At 25.7% G+C, this 27989-nt stretch overlaps 1 protein-coding gene across 1 annotated transcript; it reads left to right on the forward strand.

Moving 5' to 3' along the window:
• Positions 1–1064: 1064 nt before the first annotated feature.
• Positions 1065–27938, forward strand: LOC114132135 (midasin). The gene is made up of 55 exons (XM_027997524.2): positions 1065–1316; positions 2741–2953; positions 3031–3256; positions 3353–3497; positions 3984–4111; positions 4284–4577; positions 4654–4894; positions 5954–6125; positions 6889–7213; positions 7273–7489; positions 7548–7758; positions 7823–8288; positions 8357–8600; positions 8814–9022; positions 9490–9775; positions 9842–9952; positions 10022–10138; positions 10211–10525; positions 10613–10740; positions 10823–11001; positions 11677–11850; positions 11909–12069; positions 12137–12468; positions 13148–13345; positions 13437–13703; positions 14706–14927; positions 15248–15373; positions 15438–15579; positions 15665–15867; positions 15932–16143; positions 16206–17026; positions 17089–17371; positions 17438–17602; positions 18059–18195; positions 18252–18592; positions 18661–18845; positions 18923–19319; positions 19405–19578; positions 19654–19851; positions 19914–20098; positions 20170–20914; positions 20969–21195; positions 21272–21692; positions 21756–21884; positions 21950–22344; positions 22567–22723; positions 22783–22917; positions 23073–23849; positions 23911–24096; positions 24162–25248; positions 25435–25613; positions 25682–26059; positions 26119–26421; positions 26878–27267; positions 27534–27938. The coding sequence occupies exons 1-55, from the start codon at positions 1273–1275 to the stop codon at positions 27702–27704; spliced, it is 14874 nt and encodes a 4957-aa protein (XP_027853325.2). The 5' UTR covers positions 1065–1272; the 3' UTR covers positions 27705–27938.
• Positions 27939–27989: the final 51 nt, after the last annotated feature.

Raw genomic sequence — 27989 nt, forward strand, 5'->3', positions numbered from 1 at the left:
AATTTCTTAAACATTTTTCGTTTATTTTTTTAATTCTTATAAAGATAACTGGCCCTTTATAGATCTTTTTTATTTTTTTATTCTTATTTGAGGAATAGGAACACCGAACAACATGATATGTAAAGCTTTAAAAAGTATAAATTCATACAATCGTCAATAATATTTTAAATTAAAACATTAATTCAAATTTTGGATTTATTTGAAATATTACTATATTAGTCTGTTTGTTACCTAATATAAGAAATGACTTGCTGCTTGCTGTTATATTAAGATAATCATTCAATAAAGTTAATTTGAATATTTATCATCCTCTATAATAATCAGACAAAATTAATGTTTAGTTGTTAAAAATAAGCTAGCCGAAAAGCTATCTAAATTACTATTATATACCTATTAACACTTGTAGATTTACTGATTGTTTATTCTATGCATAACTTTAAAAAGCTCACATTTGTAATGACGCAAAAAAAAAGAAACTATGAACTAAATTTATTATGTGATGAAAAATACTTTTAGTAAAATGAAATGACATATTATAATATCTGACCATTGGTACTAAATTGTGTGTTTAAAAAAAAAATGGATTTATCATTCATATTTAACTTGTTTTATTATCCATTTCAAGGGTTTGGATATCTTGGAATTATGAATATAAGTATTGTAAGTTATAATGTAATGCGTATGATAAACAAACACAATCCAGTAGGTTATCTTTTTGGATTATTCACAAATCGTTTTATTCGCATCACATTTCATGCTAGTAGACAAATATTACAAATGTACAATTATAAAATGGTATTTTTTAATTTTTATTTAATCACTATTATAATCTTATACATCACTATTTCGATTAAATTTCGGAAAAAAAAAAGGATTACCTAATATTAATTATTTCACATGTAAACATGACATAATTCATAATAATTAAACAATACTGAATACATGTATTTTATTATCAGCTATGGAGGTATAATAATGTGGTAAGTTATAAGGCCCACAGTTAACCTCAAATTACAGTCATAATATTTTCGAGTTTAAAGTGTTTCGACTCTACCTTCATAGTCGGTCATCGTGTATTATCAATACATCATGTAACTCACGTGTATTGCGGCTTTTTCTTGCAACTCATTTCGGTCGTTGCGGTGTCGTAGTGTGTGTGTGTGTGAATACGACAATGTATGTTTTATAATTTATGTACTTGAAGTAAATGAATACTCGGCATTATTCACTTTGCATGGTTTTGATTATTTTGTGTTAAACGAATTATTTGTAATGGACGAAGAAAAACCTGACGTATTATCTGTGGACGAGCTGAGGTGAAGAATTATTATTTTATCTATTGTTATTAGTATTTTTAATACAACCAATATTCTCCATCATTTGTACAGTTGCTGTACTATTATTCTCATTCTCTTTCACATAATATTATAGATAGGTATCTATGTAGTTTTAAAAGTAATCTACTTGTATATTTTCCCAAATTGTTAGTTTATTTAGTTACAGTACAAGAAAAAATAATTTAAAGGGAAATTTGAATCTTGATTGATATCTATATGTCTATTTCTTACCCGTTGTGTTGAAAAATAAACCAATTTAATTAGGTATCGATTTTATAAATTACGTTTGAAATAGTAAGTATAGAACCAGGCAAAAACAGATTTTCCATATAACATGAAACATTTTTTAATTAGTTGTGGCCGTGTAAACTATATTAAGGACTGCAAAATGTTAAGAATTTTCCAACGTGTTTGAAGTTGCCACTTGCCTGCCACAGTGTTTTAAGTTTTAATTATTTATTAATGCCTGCGCAGCAATTTTAATAATTTAAATTTAAATTACTTCTAAGAGTCGTAATTAATATCAATAAAATAAATTAATATATATTATCTGTTTAGGCCCTCAATAATCTTAATTAATCAAAACGATGTATTATGTTTAAGTAGGTAGGTAAGTGATGTGTGGTATTATTGTATATTATTTAGATGCCATTATGTCACTATTTTTACTTACTTATTTTAGATTTTTATGTTAAATTAAATCAAATAAGTACGCAATTTTTTAACAAATCGACAAACACTATTGCGATAGCAATCATATTCATTGTTGATATTAAATGGTATTACTAGTATAGTAATAATATAAACAATATCATATTATGGTATTAATTGTAATGTTTCAAGTGAAAGTTGACTGTCAAATTGTGTTGCCTTAAATGATTGCGCACTGACGTATTTTATAGAAATAAATATTGATAAAATATAGGTACAATTTTCTATTTTTAATATGTGGGTTTATTATTGTTTTTGTTTTTTATTAACTTTCATTATCATTATTAATGTAAAAATAAATGTCGTAAAATAATATGTTTTACCTATTATTTTATTTAGAATCATTAGTACAGTTTTTTTAGTATAGGTATTCTAAGACAAGTTATTCTAAATTCTACTACCAAACTAGTAATAACTACTTTTTTATACTATGACACACTCAACATGTCAATCAATAAAAAAAATATTAGAATTTATAAGTTTTTTTTTACAATGTTATTTTATACGCATAGTTAATTTAAATTCTAATTAATTAAAACAATTAATTATTTTTGTATTTAAACAATTTAAAAAAATGTACCTATGTTTAAATTTTTATTGCAAATTCATATGTTTTTTATATTTATAATTTTAGTATGTAAATAATTACCCATGTTATAGGTAAATTAATTATTTTATAAATGTATGTTTAGAATAATACTAGATTATTACTCTCAACATCCACCGCCTTGGATTAACAATTCACCACCGATGGCTAAAAAAATGAAAATGGCTGACACAGATTTAAAAATTGTTGAAGATGTTTTACGTTCTTTAACTTTGGCAGCTGAACATTTTCGAAACCTATGGGATTGGTCAGAATTTGCCAACTGTTATTTAACTCATAATGACAAATATGTTGTTTGGTAAAATTTTAAATACAATTATTATTTATACAGTAAAAACAACAAACAAGTGTTATTTTATTTTATTATATTTTTAGGTTGGCTTGTCAATGCATGGCAATAATATTGCAATTGACTGAATCAGAAAAAAATAATCTTATTATGCTTCATATGGATGAAAAAACTAATGAAGAAAATATGTTAAAATACAACTTGAAAAAAAGTTCAAATTATAAAGACTATTTAAAATCATATATATCAGACCCAGACCAGTACACAACTGTCGAAGGAGTATCTCTGTCTATAGTTGGGCCTCCGAAACAAGTATAATATTTTAAATATAAATTAATTGTAGTATCTAGATTATATAAATTAACCAAATTAAATATGTTCTAATGTATTAATATATTTATTATATAGCTTAGTGACCTTATACTTGTTAGCTCCACAAAACAAAATTTAAGAAATCTATCATTAGCTGTCTCAGCAGGAAAAGCAGTTTGTTTGGTTGGACCTGTCGGTAGTGGCAAAACTGCTTTAGTACATTATTTAGCAAATATTACAGGTTTGTATAATTTAATCAACTAATTTTTGATTTTTATATATAATGCTTATAATTTTATATTTTGTATTAAACAATAATTATTTTTTACTATAAATTTAAAATAATATTTATATTATATCTTAAACTAAAATAATAGGATTTGACAAAATAACTCTTAATATTTTATTACTAGACTGTTTAAATTGGTATTTTACTAGGAGTCTATATCTATTAATATTGAATTCAGTCATTTTGTTGGGTAATCATAAAATAATTATATTTCATTTAATAATGGTCAAATTTATGAAAATACAATAATACTATGTATTTTAATATAGTTAAATAATGTATGTTATATTAATGATGATAACGTTTTGTATTTAAATCTACTTTTATTTAGTAGTTTTTATAATGGTTTTGGATGTTTATGACTAATCCTGTAAATCATACAAATTAAATAAAACTATTATTATTTAAATAGTAAAGCTTTGTTGATTATGTGTTCAGGACATACTGATGAAAACTTACTTACTGTTCAATTGGGTGACGAAACTGATTCTAAGATGATGCTAGGATCATATCATTGCACAGATATTCCTGGAGAATTCGTTTGGCAGCCAGGGGCTCTAACAAAAGTTAGTTGCTAAGAATTTTGTTACCTGTATTATTATTAACTTAAAATAACAAAAAATACTTATCGTTTAACTTATACAATTTTCATGTAAACATAATTTATCAATTTGATATAATTAGTTTTACTTGAATAAATATTGAAAAAAAGTATAAATTACGGTTTTTAATATTTAGGCTGTAACCGAAGGAAAATGGTTATTGCTAGAAGATATTGATTCAGCTTCTAGTGATTTAGCAGCTGTTCTTGTCTCTCTTGTAGAAAGTCGATCACTGACTGTTCCTGGATTTAGAGATCGACTTATTCCAGCTACTGGATTTCAACTGTTTTTTACTCAAAGAGTTATAACTACTAATAGTGGTTACTATCATAAACAAAACATTGCTACTGATTTATTAGGAAAACATTATATCCAAATAAATGTTGAACCACTTAGTAAAAATGAACTCGTCGAAGTTATTGAAATTAAGGTAAATTTAAATTTTCTTCATATTTATATTTACAAATTATGTATTAATATTATATTTTGTTAAAACAATTTTTTAGTTTCCTATATTAAAGACAATTGCTCCAAAAATTATTGACGTTTTCTTATTGTTTTCTGCTGGATTTTATAATAGTGATGCTATATTGAGTTTAAAAAGAAATGGAAGATTAACTTCTACTAGAGATTTAATGAAATGGTGTGCAAGGATTGTTAAAGAATATGACGTGACATCAAGTGAATCAGCTTTAAAAGTAATCCAAGATGCAATTGACATATTTTGCTGTAGTGCAGCAAATCCAAGTAAACACAAACTTAAAACATAATTGATTTAATTATTATCATTATTATCTTTAAAAGGAAGTTGCATCCGCATGTTTTATCTCAATCTTACAGCTCAAACCATATCAAAATAATATATGTTCACCAATTCAAATTTTGTGTGTTTAGTTTAAAAATTAAAATTAAATTATTTATTATCAAACTTAAAAGTATGAACATTATCTGTGTTTTCTCATATAAAAATATTAAATATTATAATATTCTGACGAGAAAACAGATAATATTTTTACTTCCAAGTTTTAGCATTACACAGCCAATTACATAAAATTGTAACTCTTTAATGTATATTTTGATGTAGTGTGTAGTAGCAAGACAAGACAATACATCCTGAAATGACATCCTTTTACATGTTTAGAAGAATTCATAACATCTAAAATTAATTCTTAAAAATTATAAAAGATTTAAGTGGAATATATTGGCAGTGATAGTTTTCATGGTTGTACTTTTGCCAAGTTAAATTTTTTTTTTTATATATATTTACATAACATAAAATCAAATAAATATATTAATTTTCATAATTTTTTTATTAAGTGAATATTATTATCATAAAATAAACTGTTATGATACAAATAAAGTTCTTTTTTTATGTACTGTGAAAATTTGTAAACTTACTTTAAATATTCCATTTGATGGTTTGTTTACTCAAAGCCACATTTTTATATAATCTTATTACTTAAAAATCATTGTTAATACTGTTATGGTAGTAATATTAAAGCGTATAAAATATTTTTAAGATTTAAAATTTTATTTCTTATAAAAATGTGATTAACTTCAGTGAGTTGCTCGGGATAATTTTAAATTATTTTATTATTATAATGGATGGAGTAAGAGTCATGAAACTTACTGAAAGTTAAAATTGGTTAAATTAAACGTCTTAAATAGTATATGTATGCCTATTCTGTGTACATTTTTCTGAATCTTTTTATGTATTTATTTAAATAATCATTAATTCTATAACACAATATATTTATTAATATTTTATGTATCCTTAAAATAATTATTTTTTTTTATTTATTTTAGAAACAAGACTTGAACTTGCTTGTCATGTTGCTTCTTTAATTGGAGTTGTGAAAACTAAAGCAGAATTTTTTTTAAATGAATATAAACCAACTGTTGTACTGGATGAGAAACACTGCATTGCAGGCCGAGTTACATTACCACGTAATGGTTCTTTTTTAACAGACAACTATATGTAAGAATTTAATGTTTTCATTTTATGATAATTTAAATATTTCTGTAGAGAAGTAAATCAACTATATTAGGTATCATCTGTAACTGTTATCAATATGTTGTTAAATATAACCATAAAAGCTAATTAATAAAGCTACAATTTACCATTTTATCTGAGATTATAAGTTTTTTTTTAAATTATCACAGCATTATTTTATGATTCAAGTATGCTAAGTGTCGAACTTGTTATCGATAGTAATTTTAATGCTTTCTCCCTTTTTTATCTCAATTAAATAAACTGGTTACATAATGCTAGTTAGCAATCTATTTTATTATATACTAGTATATCTGTGGATGCATGTAAATAGTTACCAATAATATTTGACAAATTTGTCAGATACTTGTCATATAATAGTTGTCATGTGCCATTCATTATATAATTATTTATAATAATTATTAGTTATATTATCTAATATTATGGTTTTATCTAATGTACTTTGTACATAAAAATATTGAATATTTTGTTGTGAACTTGAAATTCATGTTATTTTCTCCAATATGAAGTTATAGATGATATTGTTTGTAGTTTCTATTTTTCTATTCTTAAAAATAAATTGATATCTTGAATTTTTAGTTATTTTTAAGTATTAAGTATATATAAAACTTATTTCACCTTTCTGAGAATAGAAAAATTAAAACTAAGATTTTAATTAAATCTGTCAAGCAATTATTTTTATAGTTGTATTATACTATGAATGTATTTGTTTTATATTTATTTTTTTCAGATCGAATTCAAAGTTTGCTTTAACACGTTCATCTTCGTGTCTTCTGGAACGTATTGCTTGTTCAATTGCTACTAAAGAATCTGTGTTGCTTGTTGGTGAAACTGGTACAGGAAAGACATCAACGCTTCAACTATTAGCAAAACATACAGGAAATAAATTAATTGTTCTAAATATGAATCAACAAAGTGATAGTGTTGATCTCATTGGAGGCTATAAACCAGTCGAATTAAAGATTATTATCAAACCAATTAGAGAAGAGTTTGAAAGTCTTTTTAGAGCAGAATTTAATATTGAACAAAATACAAAATTTTTGGGCCATATTTCAGTAAAATAATTACAATAGATATATGTTAAACTTATAACTAATTTATATTTTTGTGTTAGACATGTTTTAATAATCGTGAGTGGACTAATTTGATAAAATTGATGAAGCATGTTATAAAAAAAGCTATAGACAAAAACACTAAAAATAATAAACCTATTAAATCATGGTCAGAATTAAATGAAAAATTAAATCGCTTTGAAGTTCAATTTAAACATTGTCAGACTGCAATGGCTTTTGCATTTGTAGAAGGAAGTCTAATACAAGCTGTAAAAGAAGGTGATGCAAAACAAATTAAATTTAAATTTAGCAACATATTTATTTCTTATATTTTTAGGATATTGGGTTTTATTGGATGAAATAAATCTTGCTTCTGCTGAAACACTACAATGCTTATCCAGTTTACTTGAATCTGATGGAACTGTGACTATATATGAAAAAACTGATTCTACACCTATATCCAGACATCCAAATTTTAGATTAATGGCTGCTATGAATCCAGCTACAGATGTGGGAAAGAAAGACTTGCCTCCTGGCATAAGAAACAGGTATTGTTTATTAAATTGTTAAGTTGTTTTTATTTTATTAATTTATTTTATTTGTGGTTTTCAGGTTTACAGAATTTTTTGTGGAAGAGTTAACAGAACGTTCTGATTTAATTACCTTAACAGCTTGTTATTTACCAGATTATTCTGCTCAAAAGTTAAACGCTATATCTAAATTTTACTTAATTGCCAGGCGTGAAGCTGAAAACTTTTTAGTTGATGGCACAGGACACAAACCTCATTACAGTTTAAGAACTTATTGTCGTGCATTGTCTATAGCGTCTTCAAATCCATGTCAAGCAGCTCAGAGATCATTATATGAATCTTTCTGTTTAAGTTTCCTTACTCAGTTAGATAGTTCCTCCCACAAACGTGTGGAGTCATTAATAGCTAATACTATGTTTGGTGAAAAATTAATTCAAGGAGTTATTAATCAGCCTATTCCTAAACCCTCAACCAAAACCGAATCTTTTATTCACTTTGAAGGTTATTGGATTCAAAAAGGAATATTAGAACCTTCAACTGCTGAAAAAGTATGGTTATACTATGACTATAATATTAAGAATTTCATTCATTTAACTAAAATTGAAATATTTTACAGTATATTTTAACAAAAAGTGTTAAAAAGAATTTGCGTGATCTTGTTCGAGCAGTCTCATTAAGTTGTTTTCCAGTCCTAATTCAAGGGGACACGTGTGTTGGAAAAACAAGTCTAATCACTTATTTAGCTGCAGCATCTGGTAATGTTTTAGTACGTATTAATAATCATGAGCACACAGATTTACAAGAGTATATTGGTTCATATTCTGCTCAATCTATAACTGGACAACTAGTTTTTAAAGAAGGTTAGTTATGAATATTGATTTTATAAAACTATTTCTGTTAAATTAATTTTTAGTTTTTGATGACATGTTTAGCTCATTAGTTATTATTCATCATTATCTGTTTATAACTTGTATCCTTACTCCATCATGTTCTATCTAATTTTGATATTATGCTTATTTTAATTATCAATTAATATTTTTTTTTATTCAATTTTACTGTGTTTATTCTTATAGGTGTTTTGGTTGAAGCAATGAGAAAAGGTCATTGGATTGTATTAGATGAGTTGAATTTAGCACCAACTGATGTGTTAGAAGCTTTGAATCGCGTATTAGATGACAATCGTGAATTGTTTATACCAGAAACACAAACTACTATAAAAGCTCATCCTAGTTTTAGATTATTTGCAACTCAAAATCCTCCAGGATTATATGGTGGTCGTAAAGTAAGTTAAATTATTATTTATTATATTATTTATATTATGCTAAAATAATATTGAAGTTTTCTTCATAGTCCTATAATATACTATAATACATAAACAATGCAACAAAAAGTACAAATTACAATATTAATTTTAATTGTTTTAAAATTGATGTATTTTTTTTATTCTTGAATTAAAAATGCATCAATAATTTATATTTATTATTTTTTAGTTTTATAAATATACAATACATATATCATACAACTATATTTGTTAAATTAAGTTGTTTAAATAATAATTGTTTATTATATTAAAAATATAGTAAATTTTCTTGATAAATATTGTTGGTTTATAATTTAGTCAGTATTATGTATGTTTGGCTATACTTGGTAATATAATGTTTAGATAATAATCATTTTGATTTAATTATAATGATGATTTATTTTATTTTTATGGAAAATAATTGATTTTGGTCATTTTTTTATGCCTAGATATTATCAAGAGCATTTAAAAATCGTTTTATTGAGATGCACTTTGATGAGATTCCAGCTGATGAGTTGGAAACAATATTGTTTCAACGTTGTGAAATGCCTTTGTCATATGCTAAAAAAGTCATATCAGTTATGAAAGATCTTCAATCAACAAGAAAAGGAAGTGCTGCATTTGCTGGGAAACATGGTTTTATAACACTAAGAGATTTATTCAGATGGGGTGAGCGATACCGTTTAGCAAAAGAAACAGAAAATTATAATTGGAATCAACACTTGGTAGATGAAGGTAAAATAATATTGTGATTCTTATATAATTCTTATTATCATTACAATTTTATATTTAATTTTACAGGGTTTTTGGTATTAGCTTCTAAAGTTCGTAAACTAGAAGAGGAAAAAACTATATCACATGTATTAGAAAAACATTTTAAATGTCCTGTTTCTTTAGATAGATTATTTACTTGTAAGATACTTTTATTAATTGTTATATTTTTCTAATTTTGTATTTAAAAATGTAATTAAATTGTTATAGTAAATAATGAAACATCGCCAATAACTCGCCATATACTTCAAAAAATAGAAATGCAGCCTCCCGGATTTAAACATGTTTATATGTCCAAAAACATTAGAAGAATGATAGTTCTTGCCTGTTAGTATATTATAGTATAATAATGACTTATTTATAGTACTTTGTATGTAAAATAATTTGTTTTTATATTAGGTAAAGCAATTGAGTTCAATGAACCCGTTTTATTAGTTGGCGAAACTGGCTGTGGTAAAACAACAGTGTGTCAAATGATTGCTGCAATTAACGAAAAAAAGTTATTAACTGTTAATTGTCATCAGCATACTGAAAGTTCGGATTTTCTTGGTGGACTGAGACCTGTTCGAAATAGGGAGCGAGATAATGATCAGAGATTATTTGAATGGGTAAATGGACCATTAATAGAATCAATAACTGATGGCCATATGTTTTTAGCTGATGAAATTTCTTTGGCTGATGATAGTGTTTTAGAACGTTTTAATTCATTGTTGGGTTAGTTGTTTTTAATATATTTTAAATTATGACCTCATGACTATATAATATTATTAAATAAAGAATTGCACATTGGTTAATTTTTAGAACCTGAAAGAAAACTTTTACTAACTGAAAAAATTGGAGATGCTGAAAGTGAATCAGAACTTGTAGCACACTCAGGGTTTTGTTTTGTTGGTACAATGAACCCTGGAGGTGATTATGGAAAGAAAGAAGTATGTTAAGAAAAAATATTAGATTGAACATAAATATTTAAATGAAAAGTATTTTTTATATTTAATTGATAAATTGTTTTAGTTATCACCAGCACTAAGAAATCGTTTAACAGAAATATGGTGTGAAAGTTGTTCTGATAATAATGATCTTGTACAAATTATTAATCACAATTTTTCAATATCTAATGATAACAGTTTATCTTTGAGTAAATCAATGGTTGATTTTGTTAACTGGTTAAAAAGCACTGACCAATTAAAAGGGTAAGCAATCCTTAATGATTTCAATACATGTAACTAGTAACTATTTGCTTTAAATATTATATTAAGTATACAAATTATTATTAGTGTAACCTAAAACACTAAAGAAGAGATCTGTTAAAGGTACACTCAAATATACTGTCTTTGTTTATTACATTTATAACAAGTTATATAATTAGTAGATTATTTAAGACTGTATAAAGAAAGGATTAAATTTAAATTATTAAAAAATATGTTGTTAATTTTTTTTCAGAGCCTCATTATAAGGTTTCGTTAACTTAACCTAGGGTACTTATCTTTTATTTAACAAATATTGATTGTTTTCTAACTACAATAATTAATTATTTAAAATGATTTAAAAATTTAATAAATAGTGTACTTTTTATTTAATGATGTATCTCAGCCACTTACAAGCTTCGATCTAAATTTTGAATACCTATAAATAATAAACTCATTATGTAAGTGCCGTTGACATAACTGACATATTGACAATTTTATTTGTTTGGAGGTAGATACTAAAATTTAATTTTTAAATTAACTAGGGCATTTAATGCATGTTATATTCTTGTTAATTGTTTTTGATTACTCATTTAATAACTTTATTTGTATGTATTTATTTAATTAACATTTTGAAAACTATGTTTAAAATTATATGATATGTATTACTTACTTTTATAGTTATTTGAAATTGAACATAACTATTAGAGACTATTTAATTTGGGTAAAATTTATTGAAACAATGATGGACAAAATACCAAACAGTGATATTCATTATAATATTGTAATTTTTACGATTTATAAAGAAGGAGCAACTATGACATTTTTAGACAAGAAAAATACAATAAACCATTCGTAAGTTTTAATTTTTATTAAATTATTTTGTAATACATGTATTTTTATATTTTTCTAGGTACGATCAAGCCATTGAATGTGCTTTAAAAGACACTTTACTTAAACATTCTTTATCTTTAAAAACTGAACATATTAATAAGTTTAAAAAATTGTTAGATTTCATTCCTATAAAATCATCATCAAAATGGTTTGGACATGATGGATATTACATACCTACGGGTAATTATTTTATTTATATTTATTTTTGTTTCTCAAATACTATAGTTTTCATGTATTTCATTATCAGGTAACATGCCAGCAGAACAAAGCACTTCATTTTCATTTTCTGCTCCTACTACCTACTCAAATCTTGTTAGGTTATTACGATGTATGCAGATAGAGAATCGAGCAATTTTGCTTGAAGGTAGCCCAGGTGTTGGCAAAACTAGCTTGATTCAAGCATTATCTAAAGCTTCTGGTCATAAATTGACACGTATTAATCTCTCGGAACAAACAGATGTGTCAGACCTATTTGGCGCAGATTTACCTACAGATGGTGGTGAAGGTGGTTGTTTTGAATGGAGAGATGGTCCTTTTTTAAGAGCATTAAAAGAAGGAAATTGGATTTTATTAGATGAAGTACGATATACTATTTTAGTTTATATTTTAAAATTTTTAGATTCTTATTTGATTTTCAAATACTTCTCACAGTGTACAAAATATTCTATGAAGCCTAGGTCAGAAATTTTATTTTATACTAAGGTCTAAATAATTAATTTTCTGTTTTTATCATGGGGTATAATAAAGTATAAAATGTTTGTTTTTAATTTATGTAGATGATTTAATATATCAAATTAGTAATTAAGTTTTGATATTTAAGTTTTTTCTGTGCTTACTTAACCAGTAAGTATACTGATATCATTTAAATATGAATTACAATGTATACATATCAACTTCTTACTAAACGCTGTTAGAAATATAATATTTTTGATATACTAGTTTTATATCATCAAAGATAACATATACAATATATCATAAATACATAATATAATGCACAGTACATTTATGGCCTAGGTCACATGTTGGTTTGTGGGCCACAAATTACTGATCTTAGCTTTAAAGTATTAATAAATTGCATTGCAAAAATATATTTTCTTGTTTTATAGCAGAGTGTATTATAAGTAATTCTTTTATTTGACAAATACTAAATATTTTGTTATTTTAAAAAAAGACAAATTAGTATTAATATTATGTTATTACTTTAGTACATAGTAAAAATAATAAGTATAATGAATGTTTATTATGTGGATTTTAATAGTTAAATTTAGCGTCACAATCAGTACTTGAAGGGTTAAATGCAGTTCTTGATCATAGAGGTGAATTATATATACCTGAACTTGGCCGAACTTTTATCATAGAATCAAAGAAAACTAAATTATTTGCTTGTCAAAATCCAATGAGTGAAGGAGGAGCACGAAAAGGATTACCAAAATCATTTTTAAATCGTTTTCTTCAAGTAACTAAAAATTATCTAATACCTATTATAAATTAAATTGCATTAATAATTCTAATAACATTAATTAATGTTAATCATGATTTTGTTTTAGGTTCATTTAAATACATTAGACTTCAAAAATATAGTGAGCATAATAAATACAGCTTATCACGCACAAGATTCAAAGATTCGGCCATTGAATTTAAAAAAAGTAGTAAAATTTACATTGTCTTTCTCTAAAAAATATAATGTAGAATTTAATCTAAGAGATATATTACGTTGGGTTGATGTAACATTGAAACTGAAATGTAATATCTTAGATCATTTACCATTAATATTTACTGATCGTTCACCCAATCTAAAAAGCTTGGAAAATGAGGTACGTATTGTCATACTATATCAATTACTGCTTATTATTTATATATATATTTTGGTCAGAGATATTTTGACACTTTAAATAAATATAACTGAGGTCATTTTTTTATTTAAGTACAAGGTTAGGTTGTGTAATAAAACAGTCTTTTTCAGAATTATTAATACTTAAAAATTAAAAAAAATAATTATATCTTAACCTATGGGTTTCAAAAAACAAATTAAGTTGTGTTATTTTTGACTTGTCTAGTTTTTCAATAGAATATAAATGTATGGAGGTAGAAGTATGCTATCTAAAAAAAAAATCTATCTCTCTCCAAACATACATTGTTAGGTATATTTGTGTTATTACTAGGGCTTGGTTTTATATGTAAATACATATATTTACTACTTTATATTTTTGATAAATTAATTTAGGTAAGTGATAAATTCATTTCAAGGGATTTCCAATAAAATTAACTATATTTTATTTTACATATTTTGCATAAGTAGATATTTTTAAATATTTCTTAATATTTCCATTTTTTCCTTCGTATTTCGACAATTTGTTCATTTACGATTTATTAATAATTATTAATTATATAGGTACGACTATATTTTTCAATACAAACAATTTCCCAAGTTTCCAAAAGTACAAAATAATACCAATTATTAAACTTAATCTATGGTCGATATATTATGTTCGATATTTATGACTTCAATAAATGATAGATAACGATTGAAAATTTAAAAATACATGTAATCATAAATTGTAATCAAGAATTTTTAATATATATTTTTAATAATTTTACTATTAATAAATAAATCATATTAGTAAAATACATATTTTGAGTTTTTTAGTACATATTTATATACATATTTTAGTAGCTTAAATACATATAAATCTGAGCCCTAGTTATTACATTCTTTTGATGGATGGAATTTATTCATATATATTTGAAGAACTTAAAATTCTCTGACCTAGTTTTATTTGTATTTATAATTGCTTTCATAATACATTTTTATGTAGGTTATCAAGGAAATGAAAAAAATGGTTGTCACTACTGGGAAGAAATATGATTACTTAAGAATATTTCCTTCTGGTATTATGTTTAATAGATTTGTAGTACCACGTGAACGTGCAATTGGCATGCCAATCGATCAAAGTAATAATAAGTTGATTTTGGGTTCACATGTCCATACATTGAATTCTTTAGCTGTTTGTATGAAAATGAAATGGATGCCAATTTTGGTAATGTATATATTTGTTAAATATATTATATTTATTTGAACTGTACTGTACATAAGTTTATTCTAAATTTTTATTTCAATTATTTATATAAAGTAAAAATAAAAATTTATTTAGTTATCAATGAATTTGTATTTTATTATTTCCTTAATACTACAAATTATTGTATAATATTATATATTTATAATTACCTAGGAAATTACATAAAAAATAACAATTTTTAATGATTGGCTCATACTAAAAATACTAAATCTACCACATAATCTATTTTACATATTTAAGAAATATCTTAATAGTTATTAATACTTTTGTGGCTCCTTTAGGTGGGCAGTGGTAGTGGTAAAACATCAGTGATAAAAACACTTGCTCAATTATATGGAAATGAATTGCGCGTATTATCTGTAAATGCAGCTATGGACACAATGGAAATATTAGGTGGATTTGAGCAAGTAAGTAAATTAATAAGTTAAAATTATTATATTTTTAAAATTTATGTTTTTTTTACCTTTTTAGGCAGATTTTAATAGACATCTTGAAGAGTTTGCTAGAAAAATAGAAAAAAAAATGCTTATTGAAGTCGGTAAACAACTTTTAAGTGGTCAAAATGATTACATTTCTGTGTTAACTTTGTGGAATAAATATAAGACTATGACTGGTAAAATATAGACAAAAAAAATAATTTTGTTTTATTTTTAAGTTATAATTATATTAAACTTATATTTATTATATTATGTTGTTAGATGTTTCCAATAATACAGTAACTACTATGGCCTCTGAAACGACCTTATTTAAAAAACGTATTGATACGTTAATTCAAATTGCAAATGTGTTAGTATGTGAAAAATTACTTTGTTTACTTAAAGCTCTAAGTGAACGTGTTAATTCTATTGGTAATTTAAATTCTGGTGGAAAGTTTGAATGGATTGATAGTATTTTAGTAAAGGTTAGTTTATATTATACCTGTTCAATTTTTAAATATTATTTAATTTCTTAATTATTTATTTCAGTGCTTAAATGATGGTAGTTGGTTATTAATTGATAATGTAAATTTATGTAGTCCAGCCGTATTGGACCGTTTAAATGGATTGTTAGAACCAAATGGGATTTTAGAATTAGGCGAAAAAGGAATCGGTTCTGATGGACAAATTACAACTATAACACCACATGAAAATTTTAGACTTTTCTTAGCTATGGATCCAAAACATGGTAGTATTTCCAGGTGAGCATAATAATTATATATTTATATATTATATTATTATATATTTATACACTAATTTTTAGGGCTATGAAAAACCGTGGAGTTGAAATTTACATGGGTCCATTGGATGAAATAAATAATAATGATATTCATTCAATGATAGAGCAACAAGGTATTTGTGACAAGGCAATTAGTCATACATTGCTTAAAATTCATAAAACGATGAAAAGTCTAATTTCTGGAATGAATATAAATATTAATCATCTTCTTCGTACAGCATATTTAGTGTCTCAAAACATAAAACGAGAGCAATCAATAACACAAATTATACGAGAAATTTGTAATGACACATATGTTCGTTGTTTAAATGAAAATTTAAAACAAAATGCCATTTTAGAAATTGATAGGGTTTTAGAAGAACATGCAATAGATTCCAATGAATTTTTATTTTCAAATCTCCAAACAATAGATACTTTACAATTTTCAAGTTTAAGTTACATAAAACAACAGTGTAATATTTTGAAATATAAACATTTTAATAATACCCATATAGAAGATTTATTATTGTGTTATTTTGGACGTTCTTCAAGTTCAGATATTTCAATCAGAAGTGAATTAGTATTAACACATGTAGACATTGAAAATGAAGCTATAAAGAATTTTGTAAAAAAAACTCCATTAATGGGATTTGATGAATTACCACTTTGGAAAAAATCTGTTGATCATATTCCTTTTGAGGACTTACCCTATGACTTTCGATATTTGCCACCCGTCTATTTTAATAAAGGACGTCCTCTTTACGAACCCACAGAATTTTATGAAAACAAATTGCATTTAATATTAGATCATGCATTATATCTTGCTTTAGATGAACATTTGATATCTTCGAAATTACATAAAAAAAGTAAGTTACTAAAATTTTATTTGATTAAATATTATACTTAAATTATTTTATTTTATTTTTAGGACAAATGGTAACAGATGGTGGTATAATGCACGATTATGCTGTTCTATCTACTGCTTTTGATAAGTACATTAATTTTTACTTGGGTAATAATACATTTGCTATTCTTGATGGAGATTGTCTACTATTTAAAGAAATGATTATATGGATTCAGACAATTGAAAATCTTCTTTTTGAAAATTTGGATAAAGAAAAAGAATTTGTTACTGTATTAATACATTGTTATTTTAATATTGTTACAAAAAGTTTTTTACCCATGTTGGAAATGAGTACTAGAAAAAATAGGTAAATCTCAATAAAATACTTAAATTTTAAATTTTAATTGTATTTAATGATCTTATTATTTATTAGACATAGAGAATTAGAAAGATTCAGCCCAATGATAGTTGAAATCACAAAGAATTATCTAACACCCAAACGTTGTGCAAGACTTCTCAAAGTATTTAAATTTGAGAATAAAATACAAACACCTTTGTGTTGCAAAAGTCATGGTGATAAAGTTATCGAAGCATACAGGTTTGTGACATAATAAAATTACTCTTATATTTTATGATATATTTATACCATTACTCATAATAAACATAATTCATAAATAATAGCTATTAATGTTAAAACAGTATACTGCAAGTCTTTTGAATTTTAAATTTTACTGCTATATTAATTTAAAATTATTAGCTTATTCATCACAGTGGCGTATATAGGGGGTTAAGGGGTTCAAACCCCCCTGAAATGTATGGTTAGTATGGGATTTGATTTTGATTGTTATAATATTATCATACATTTTTTTTAACCCCTTCCAAAATTAATTTCTATGTACTCCACTGATTCATCGTATTACATTCATAAACCCAATACATATATTAATTTTCATATTTATCTTAAATTATTAAAAAGGGTTGCAATGTAGCTAAACATGTTATCTTACATTATTTTTATAATTGATAAGTTATTTTCTTTTTTTTATGATCATAGACGAAATAATGAATTAATATCAGCAATCAAGTCAAATAATATAGAAGCATTAATGTCACCAGAAATTAAAAACGAAAGAGACGATTTACTATTGTTTAACTACATTAAATGTAATTCAATTCCAAACTATCCTGAAGGTAATAAACAAAATAATAAATTGCATTGATTATTATTAATTTTTTTCTCTCCTTAGAATTGGTAAATAAGAAAATGAATGACATGGAATTAAACCTTATTCCATTGTGGGAATTAGTAATTGAACGAAATTTTCTATCACGTATCAATTATAGTATATTAAATGAAGATGACTATTATCATAATAAACAATATGATTTTATGAAATTATTGTTAAAATTTGTTCCTACTGTATCGCCATTTTACTGCAATTCATTAAAATACGATTTTACTATAGAATTTTTAACTGAGGCTTTAAAATATTCCATGAACTCAGTTGCTGTAGAAAATCCAAAATTATATTTAGAATGGACACCTAAAAAAGTTGATGATTTGGAAAATCAAAACATTGTTGATGAAGTATTTATTATAATAAATTGTTAATTATTATTTATTATCTATATATTTACTCTATTCTATTTATTTAGGAAATGTTGTACTCATTTGAACAACCATTATTTACTAGTTTTATTACTAATATATTATTGAAGAAAACAGAACCATATTATACATTTGCGCCAAGACCCATCCGATTCATAGATAATAACAGTCATAACTTATCGTGTGTTAAAAGTCTTATTTGGAATTGCTCTAAATGGACTTCAGATGTTCAGTCAGTTGAATATATAATTTGAATTATTATTATAAATATTTTTTTGTTATAATCTTAGTTTTTTTTTATATATATAGTTTTGAAAATATTGAAGCATTATTGAAGCTTGTAGAATTGTTCTTTACACCAATTTTGCCCGTTGATTTTAATACTCTAGAAGATGTACACTTAGCAAGAGAAGATCCTCATTGTCTGAGTGCAATTGATGCTATAGTCGGCCACCATAAAACTATGGTTAAAGCTATTTTTGATATTGCTAAAGTAGTATCACATATCGTAAAAGATTTACATTCATTTAATAATGTCAAAAAAATGACAGATGTTGAACGTGATAACTTAATAAAACAAATACAATTTAATGCTGGCTGCTTATGGGTATTATTAGGCATGTGTTTACTTGAAATTTCAACATCAGTTAGTCCCGTTGATCCAATTCAAAAATCTCAAGTAAAATTTGAATGTTATAAAGCTGAGGTAAAGTATTTAATTGTATAAATTATTATAAATTATTATGATTTATTATTTATGTATATTATTTATATGTGAATAATTTTTTCAGAAAGCTAAAATTATTAGTAGATTAAATGCTGAGGAACTATTTTGTAAGGTTGACTGTGTATCAAATATATTTCCATTTAATGTTGACTATCGTCAAAGGCTTAAGTCGCTAAATAAACACAAATTTAAGCATGGCTATAGGCCAGATCCTCCATTATACAATGTTATTTTAGAGGTAAGTTTTATTCTTATTATTATTTTTTTTTTTTTTTAGTTATTAATATATTATTTGTAAAAAATTTACTTATAGGAAGTTAATCGTTTTTCAAAAATGTATGGTCTGGAAAGTAATACTTACAATTTAATAAATTCAAATTCTGACTCTGAAGCTCTTGTGAATGAAATGGAAAACTGGCTTAGTTCTGTTACCAATTTTCATGATAACTTAAACGAAAAATATGCAGCTTATCCAGATCTTCTTACTGGGATACTTCTTTCCATTAATCAAGTAAAATTTAAAAATAAAATCTTTATTATGGTTAAGTTATTGACTTTTAAAAATTTAATCAGATGAGGTATGGAATGAGAATGTTAAAAAATCATTATAAATGGAGCGTATCAAGAGACAAACATGTTACCAGTAAAGACATAGAATTATTAACATTATTTGGAGAATTTCCCCGATTTTGTCCAAATATTATAAAAATGACAAATATGGATGATGCTGTTTCAATGAATATAAGTGATAAATTTAGGTAAATAAAACATCATTTTGTTTTTATTTTATTTTTAAAAGAGACTTAAACTGTTTTATGTGATTTTTAAGGTGGTATAAGTTGTGCTTAGAAGAACTAAGTAATATGATGTATTTAAGTAGTAAATCTTATAGAACTGAACAGTATATGAGATCTATTGAATATGTTCTCGAAAAATTTGTGTTTAATTGGAAATGTCTTCAAGAAGAAGAAGAAAACAAAAAACGAGAAGAAGATAGCATATATAAACAAAAATCATTCTGTGAAACTACACCCGAAGAAATTGAAATTTCCAAAGGAGTTGCTCGTCAATTCCCAACTACTAAAAATTCTGATTTTAATGATATTGAGGGACCGTCAAAGCTTGATAATGATGTTTCAGAGGATTCTGTTTCGCAAGAAATTTATAATCTAACTGATAAAGATATAAATGATATTTGTCGGCTACATACTGACTTAGTTAGACCAGCAGCTAAAGCTCATTGGCTAACTGTATCCCCAGAACAGTTTGATCAACAAAATGCAATTATTAGAGTGAAAAATTCATTTTCTGACAGATTTTGTTTATTTGGTAAACTATTAATGTCCAAATTTATGTACTTGGATTCCTCTATGGATAGTAAAATGCTACCATGGCTTTTAATGGCTACTGACATAGCAAATAACCCAAAACAACTTGATACAAAAGGTTATTATGATTTTTATCGAGATCCTAATCTGGAGTATGCTAAAAAGACTTCTGAAGTCCTTAAAAATGTAGAAGATCACATTCAAAAGCTGTTGAATGAGTGGCCTGATCATCCTACATTGCAGACGGTAAGAGTCTATTTATTTTTTAGAATTTTCATGAAATAATAATCTATTTTGTAGATAATTAAAGTTGTGGAACGTATAATGAATTTCGACTGGTCAAGTCCAACATGTCGTTTTCTTATTGGACTTGAACTTCTTTTAACCAAGCTCCATGAATGGGAAGAAGTTGCTCATCGTGGTGTTAGTGTACGTGAGTTAACATTAACTCTAACTCATTATATCCAAGAATATCGGAGTCTTGAGTTAAGTACTTGGAAAGATTGTTTAAAAACTTCACTAAAAAAGTAATATATATTAATTTAAATATAATTATGAAAATGTTTAACCTCAACAATTAATAATATACCATTTATTTATTAGGATTCAAAATGATTCATCTAAATGGTGGTTTCATTTGTATTCAATTTTTCAAGCATATCTTCAAAAACAAAATAGTTTTCAGCAACTTGTAACTGCTATAGAAAAGTTTATGGAAAGTTCTTCTTTAGGCCAATACTTAGCTAGATTAGAATTACTTTATACATTCCATTGTGATGTAGTTTGTAGAGAAAAAACTAAAGAGCAAACAGAATTATGTAGTGCATCTTGGAATCTTTATAAATATTATTCACAATTTAAAGATTGTATTAATCTTCGTATTGAAACATTGAGCTCTGATACTAAAAAAAAGTTACAAGATTTTGTAAAAATAGTAAAATGGAATGATATTAATTACTGGTCTGTAAAAGAAACTGTAACCAAAGTTCAACAAACCTTACACAAATATACACGAGAGTATGAGGTAACAAAAATTAAAAATCTATTTAAAAGTTATCATTTATTATTGATGTTTTTATTTCTATAGGAAATATTGAATAATCCCGCATCATTTGCTATGACTACACAAACAGGGATACTAAGTACTAAGGCCGATAAGTACGAAGTACCTATTTTTAAGATTGATAACTATTTGAAAAACTGCGAAATATTTTTAGTAAATATACAACTTGCATGTAACTATTAAATCAGTTTGTATTAATATTCTAATTTTTATTTTAGTATATTCTGCCATCAAGCTCATTAAATGTACTTACAAATATTAACAAATATTCTAAAAAGTTATTTACAATTTCTGGTAAAATAATGACTAACTGTGGTTATTCTGAGCACATCATTGAGTTAAATGATTTTATAAATGGAGTAATGGAATCAAGTCAAGAACTACGTGATCTAAGTATCGATCCAGAATGTTCAAAAGATAAACAAAAATCTCAAGCAAAACAAATTTTACAACAAAAACGTAAAGCATTATCTGAATTATTTAAAGCCTTGCAACGCATTGGCTTATCATATAAAGCTGGTTTAATGGGTTGTGAACAAATGGATTGTTCTGTTGAATTTGCTCGATTACCGCCAATAGATATAAATGCTGCACTTGAATCTTTAACACCCAAGTAAGCAAGATGTTGTCCATAAATGTTTGAGTGTGTTTATATTTGTTATAGTCAATAATATTAAATATAATTCATTATAATTATATAATGAGCTTTACTATTACATTAAATAAATATTTTGGCTATTGTTTTCTCACTGTTAATAAGTTTTTATATTAGCTCTATATTGTCACATTCTTTAATATAATATTATTTTATTATACCTCTTTTTTTCTATTTCAGTCCAGTAGATAATGACCTACGATGTGCTTGGTCTGATTGTGAATCATATTTTTTAAAATCAGTATCACAAACTACTGCTCTCAAAACTGCTTCTGAAACTCCTAAGTTAGGCCAACAAGAAATGGATCGTATCAAAGGGTTTATTAATGATTTAAAGGTAATTTAAAATATCTTTTTTAACATTTATTATTAAATCTAACGATATACTATTTTTAGAATATGACATGGAAAACAAGAACAATCTTGGCTTCACACATAGAGTGTCTAGTCAACATCCGTAGTATGACATACTTATCAGAAATAATTACAGAGTCTAATTGTATTAAATTTGATCCATCAGAAGTTTTTCAGGTAATATTGGTTAATTAAATATTTATATTGTCAATGATGTTAATAAGTTTCATATTGTTTTACTTTTTGAGTAAAGCATACGCAACTTAAAATATATTAGCTAATAAATAACTATTTAAATACTCTGAGAAGTTAATCATAAAATTATTTTTTAGCAACCTGTCAATTTTATGGTCAACAGCATTAATCTTTTGCAACAACTTAAAATTGCATTACAATGTGGTGACAAAAATATTGACTCTATATCAACTGATTCAATGACATCATTACTAGGTATATCACCACGTGATTCTGAAAAAGAACAACCGTCAGAGGAGATTACTACTAATGTAGACGATATTATTAAGTTAACCCATAATACACTTGATTCTATAATAGATGAAAAAACATACAGTGCAATGAAATTGTGTGATATAAATTTTATAGTTTATGAAAAGTATGATGCATCAATTCTTATATGTGAACAAATAATGCAATATATAAGTAAATTTTACAAAACTGTATGGATAAATGACATTCATTCAATTGAAAATCATCAAATTGAACGTCAGCCTTTTGTATCTGATGCTAATGAAACACCATTAAACGAAATAAACAGTTTAATTAATCAAATCCTTTTAGTAGTCGAAAAACTTTATAAAAAACATACAGACACAAAAAAAGATACTGAAGATGAAAAGTTGTTAAAATCTCTGATTATTCAACCATTATTTTCTGACTTAGAGGACTGTGATATAATCTCAATTAATAAGCAACTTAAAAATGTTCTTAAATCATCAATTGGTAGTAATGTATTAAAATCTTGTCGTCCGCTATTTGAGCAGTATACATTATTAGTTCAATATTTTATTACTCAACAAACAACAGTTTATAGAGTTTTATCAAAAATGAACTATTTACTAGCTACTTTATTTACGGATCTTGCTTCAAATGTATGTTGATAAATTTTAATTTTAATGTTTTGATTTTACTAATAATAATTTTTCTTTTAAGGGATTTTGTATACCTGATGAGTTATTGGAAGGCGAAGATGGCACACAGTCTGATGGGAAAAGTGGTATGGGTTTAACTGAAGGCGAAGGTGCTAAAGATGTTTCAGACCAAATTGAAAGCCAAGATCAACTCGAAGATGCCAAAAGAGATTATAATAATGAAACAGTACCAGACAAAGATTTAAAAGTAATCAATTATTTAATATGTTAAATAATAGATAGTCTCATTACATTATATTTATGATTTATTAGGAAGAAGAAAAAGGTGTTGAAATGTCAGATGATTTTGATGGTAAATTACATGATATGGATAAAGATGAAAATGAACTTTCAGATGATGAAAATAATGAGGAGGACAATGATGATAAAGAAATGGGAGAAACCGGGGAAGGCGCAGAGACTTTAGATGAACAGCTATGGGGTAGCGATTCTGAAGATAATAATTGTGATGAACAAGAAGATTTAAAAGAAGAAGATGGAAAAGGGGGAGAAACTATGGGAGACAAAGAACTTGGAGCAAAAAATGACAACGACAATGTTGAAGAACAAGATAGAAAAGATGAAATAGATCAAAAAAATAGTAAAAAAGATATAAATGAAATGGATGAAAATGGAGAAGAAACTGGTGAAGATCATGCAGACCCTCACCATGGTGACTTACAACCACCACCTGAGCCAGAACCAATGGATCTGCCTAACGACCTTCAGTTAGATGATGGTGAAATGAATGATAATGAAGAAGAAGAAAACAATCCTTTTGATATAGATGCAATGAAAGAAAATATGGAGAACACAGAAATAGATGACAAAGAGCCTGATGAAAAACCTAAAGATACAAATGATTTGGAAGACACTAGCGATGAAGAAATGGGTGATGAAAATAAAATTGATGACACTAAAGTAACTGATAATGATGAAGAATTAGAAGAAACAAATATAGACGATGATACAAATGATGATGGTGGTAAAAAAGATGAAAATAAAACAGGAGAAGAACCTAAAGAAGAAGACAAAAAGCAAGACTCTGAAAATGCTAAACCTTCAGAAGATGACCCTAGTCAAACAGAAGCTCAACCTTCAAATTTTGATAATGGTGGCTCTAAAGATCAAGTTTGTGAAAATTCTGATGGACAAGATAAAAATGAAGACATTGAATTTAATAAAGAAGAAGCCACAGGTCCTGAACAACAGGGTGTAGGCCAATCTCAAAGGGAAAGTAAAGACACCAAAGAAGGACACAGTGTTAATGAAGATAGAGGTACTCAAAGTGAAGAACCCGGTACTAAGGATAAGAAAAGGAGAATGAAACCTGGTGAGAAGGATATAGATAGAACTTTAGGTAAGAAATATAATATATCATATTATGAATATAAGTAATTTTAAATAAAACATTTTCCTCCAGTTAAAACTCGACAATTATTGTAATGTTTCTAACTCTTTATTGATATTCTCAGATATCTCAAATATATAATATGGGTATATAATATATTCTTGAATTTTATAAAAATATATATTTTTTTTTAAGCTGAAAGTAATGGTCCTTTGAAAAAAAGACTTAAAACAACTGACACTCAAGATGAGAATAGTGACAATGAAAATGGTATGAATGACGACCAAGATGCTGAAAATAAAAATGGAGAACTGTTTAAACATGTCAAAGAATCTAAAGATGGAGACACTGAAACATTAGATGCTGCAACAACTGTTAGTACTTTTTTATAGAGGTATAATATTGTAATATTACTGTTTTTTTATTTTTTATTTTTTTGTAGGAACAACTCGAAGAACGACCTTTGCCTAATAATGAAAACCAACCAGGTGAAGAATTAAAAGATGAAGAAATGGAAATTGAACAAGATGCTCATGAAAACGACACTAAAAATGGCGATGAAATATTGCCTGAAAAAATGAAAACAAAAAATCGAAAAAATCAAATTTCTACGAATGAGCCAGATGATTCTAAAGAAAATGAGGAATATATTGAAGAACGTGTTGACGTAGATGGTGAGGATGTTCTAACTCATTTTGCTGAACGTGGACAGGATACAACATTTCATACTGTTGATATTGAAGAAATTGATGATATAAATTCTGCCAGTATAAAAGATCATAATGAATATATTAAAAATCAATTTGACAAGTGGCTTGATGTAAGTTTTTAAAGATAAATGTATTTTTATATCTATTGATAATTATTAATATATTTTAGAGTGAAAACAAAGAAATTCAGACTGATGAGGCATGGAATAAATGTATGGATGCAACTTCTAGCTTAGCTCAAGAATTAAGTGAACAATTGCGACTAGTATTAGAACCAAGTAAAGCATCTAGGTTGCAGGGAGATTTTAGAACTGGCAGACGAATAAATATGAGACGTGTTATACCTTATATTGCTAGTCAATTTAAAAAAGATAAAATATGGCTTCGGAGAACTAGGCCTTCGAAACGACAATATCAAATAATTATGGCTGTTGATAATTCTAGTAGTATGATGGATAGTCATGCTAAAATTGTAAGTTAATATAAATAAATTATTGAATATAAGATTTGAAACCTTGATCACACCATTTATAATGTGTCTATAAAAATGTTAATGAAGTTTGGATGTTTCATATTATTCACTTTCATATTTCATTAATCTTTTCCACCAAAACTTTTTTATGATTAAATTAAATTAAGTTTATAATAGTTATTTTATTTTAAAATCTACTTACAATTAAATGCACCTCTAATGTGCACTTATATGCCAAGTGGAAAGTACATTTTATTTTAAATTTTAGACTTATTCATTTTATGATTAATTTGGGGAATAAAACATTATTTATAATTTTGAAAACAATAGAATATATTTAAAGTATTTTTATACTTTGTTAAAACATGTTAAAAAAGTTTTTTTAAAAAAACAATCAAAACCCACATTATGATTGACTATTTATAAAAATAATAATTATTTAAAATTTTTTTTTAGCTGGCCTTTGAGTCTCTAGCACTCGTAAGTAAAGCGCTCACATTAGTGGAAGCTGGTGAGTTAGGAGTTATGAGTTTTGGTGAACAAACTAGAATTGTTCATCCACTAGGTGAACCTTTTAGTGATCAAACAGGTTGTAAGTTAATGCAAAATTTTACCTTTGATGAACAAAAGACCAAAGTTGGGGAACTTATAGAATTAGCTACAGCTGTATTTGAAGACAGAGGAAAATTAGATACTGGAGATCAACCAGCTCAATTATTAGTTATAATGAGTGATGGTCGTGGTATAAAAAGTGAAGGACCAGATGTTGTAAGAAATGCCATCAGAGCAGCTAAAGTCAATGGAATATTTATTGTTTTTATTGTTATTGACAATCCTAAATCAAAGGTAAATTCAAAATATTTTTTTTGAACTAAATACTTATAATATTAAAGACTAATTTGTTTATTTTATATAAAAATATAAACTGAACATAATAATTAATAAGCAACAGTTTCAATAAATTGGAAATACATTTTTGTTCAAAATATTGATGTTTGTTATCATCAAATTTTTGTTTTTAACAACTTTTAAAAATGTTGTATTGTAATGTTGTAATGTATTTTCATAATGTAATATTATGTACAATTACTAATTTACAATTTTGTTTCTAGGAATCTATTCTGGATATCAAAATGCCCATTTTTGAAAATAATTCAGTGCGTATTGAATCATACATGGACAATTTTCCTTTTCCATTTTATGTTATTTTAAGAGATGTAGATAAATTGCCTGGTGTATTAAGTGATGCACTTAGAGAATGGTTTGAACTCATTACGACCTAATAATTTTCATTCAATTTAAGTTACTATAAAATAAAATAAGTAATAAGTTTTTAATTATACTGTTTATTTTTAATGAAATATATTTTTAAATATATTTGGTACAGACAATGTTGTTTATTTACTTTTGTTCTGACTTTTGTATACATTTTTTTTTGCATTTTAATTAATTATATTAATCATACATTTTTTCAATTTCCATTTTAAATACTCAAAATAAATGTATTGCTGTATTCATTTAAATGTTATTATATTTTTTAAAGTGAGTTTTTGTGTTATTGGAATCAA

The sequence above is a fragment of the Aphis gossypii genome, chromosome X (assembly GCF_020184175.1).
Source record: "Aphis gossypii isolate Hap1 chromosome X, ASM2018417v2, whole genome shotgun sequence".
Taxonomy (NCBI): domain Eukaryota; kingdom Metazoa; phylum Arthropoda; class Insecta; order Hemiptera; family Aphididae; genus Aphis; species Aphis gossypii.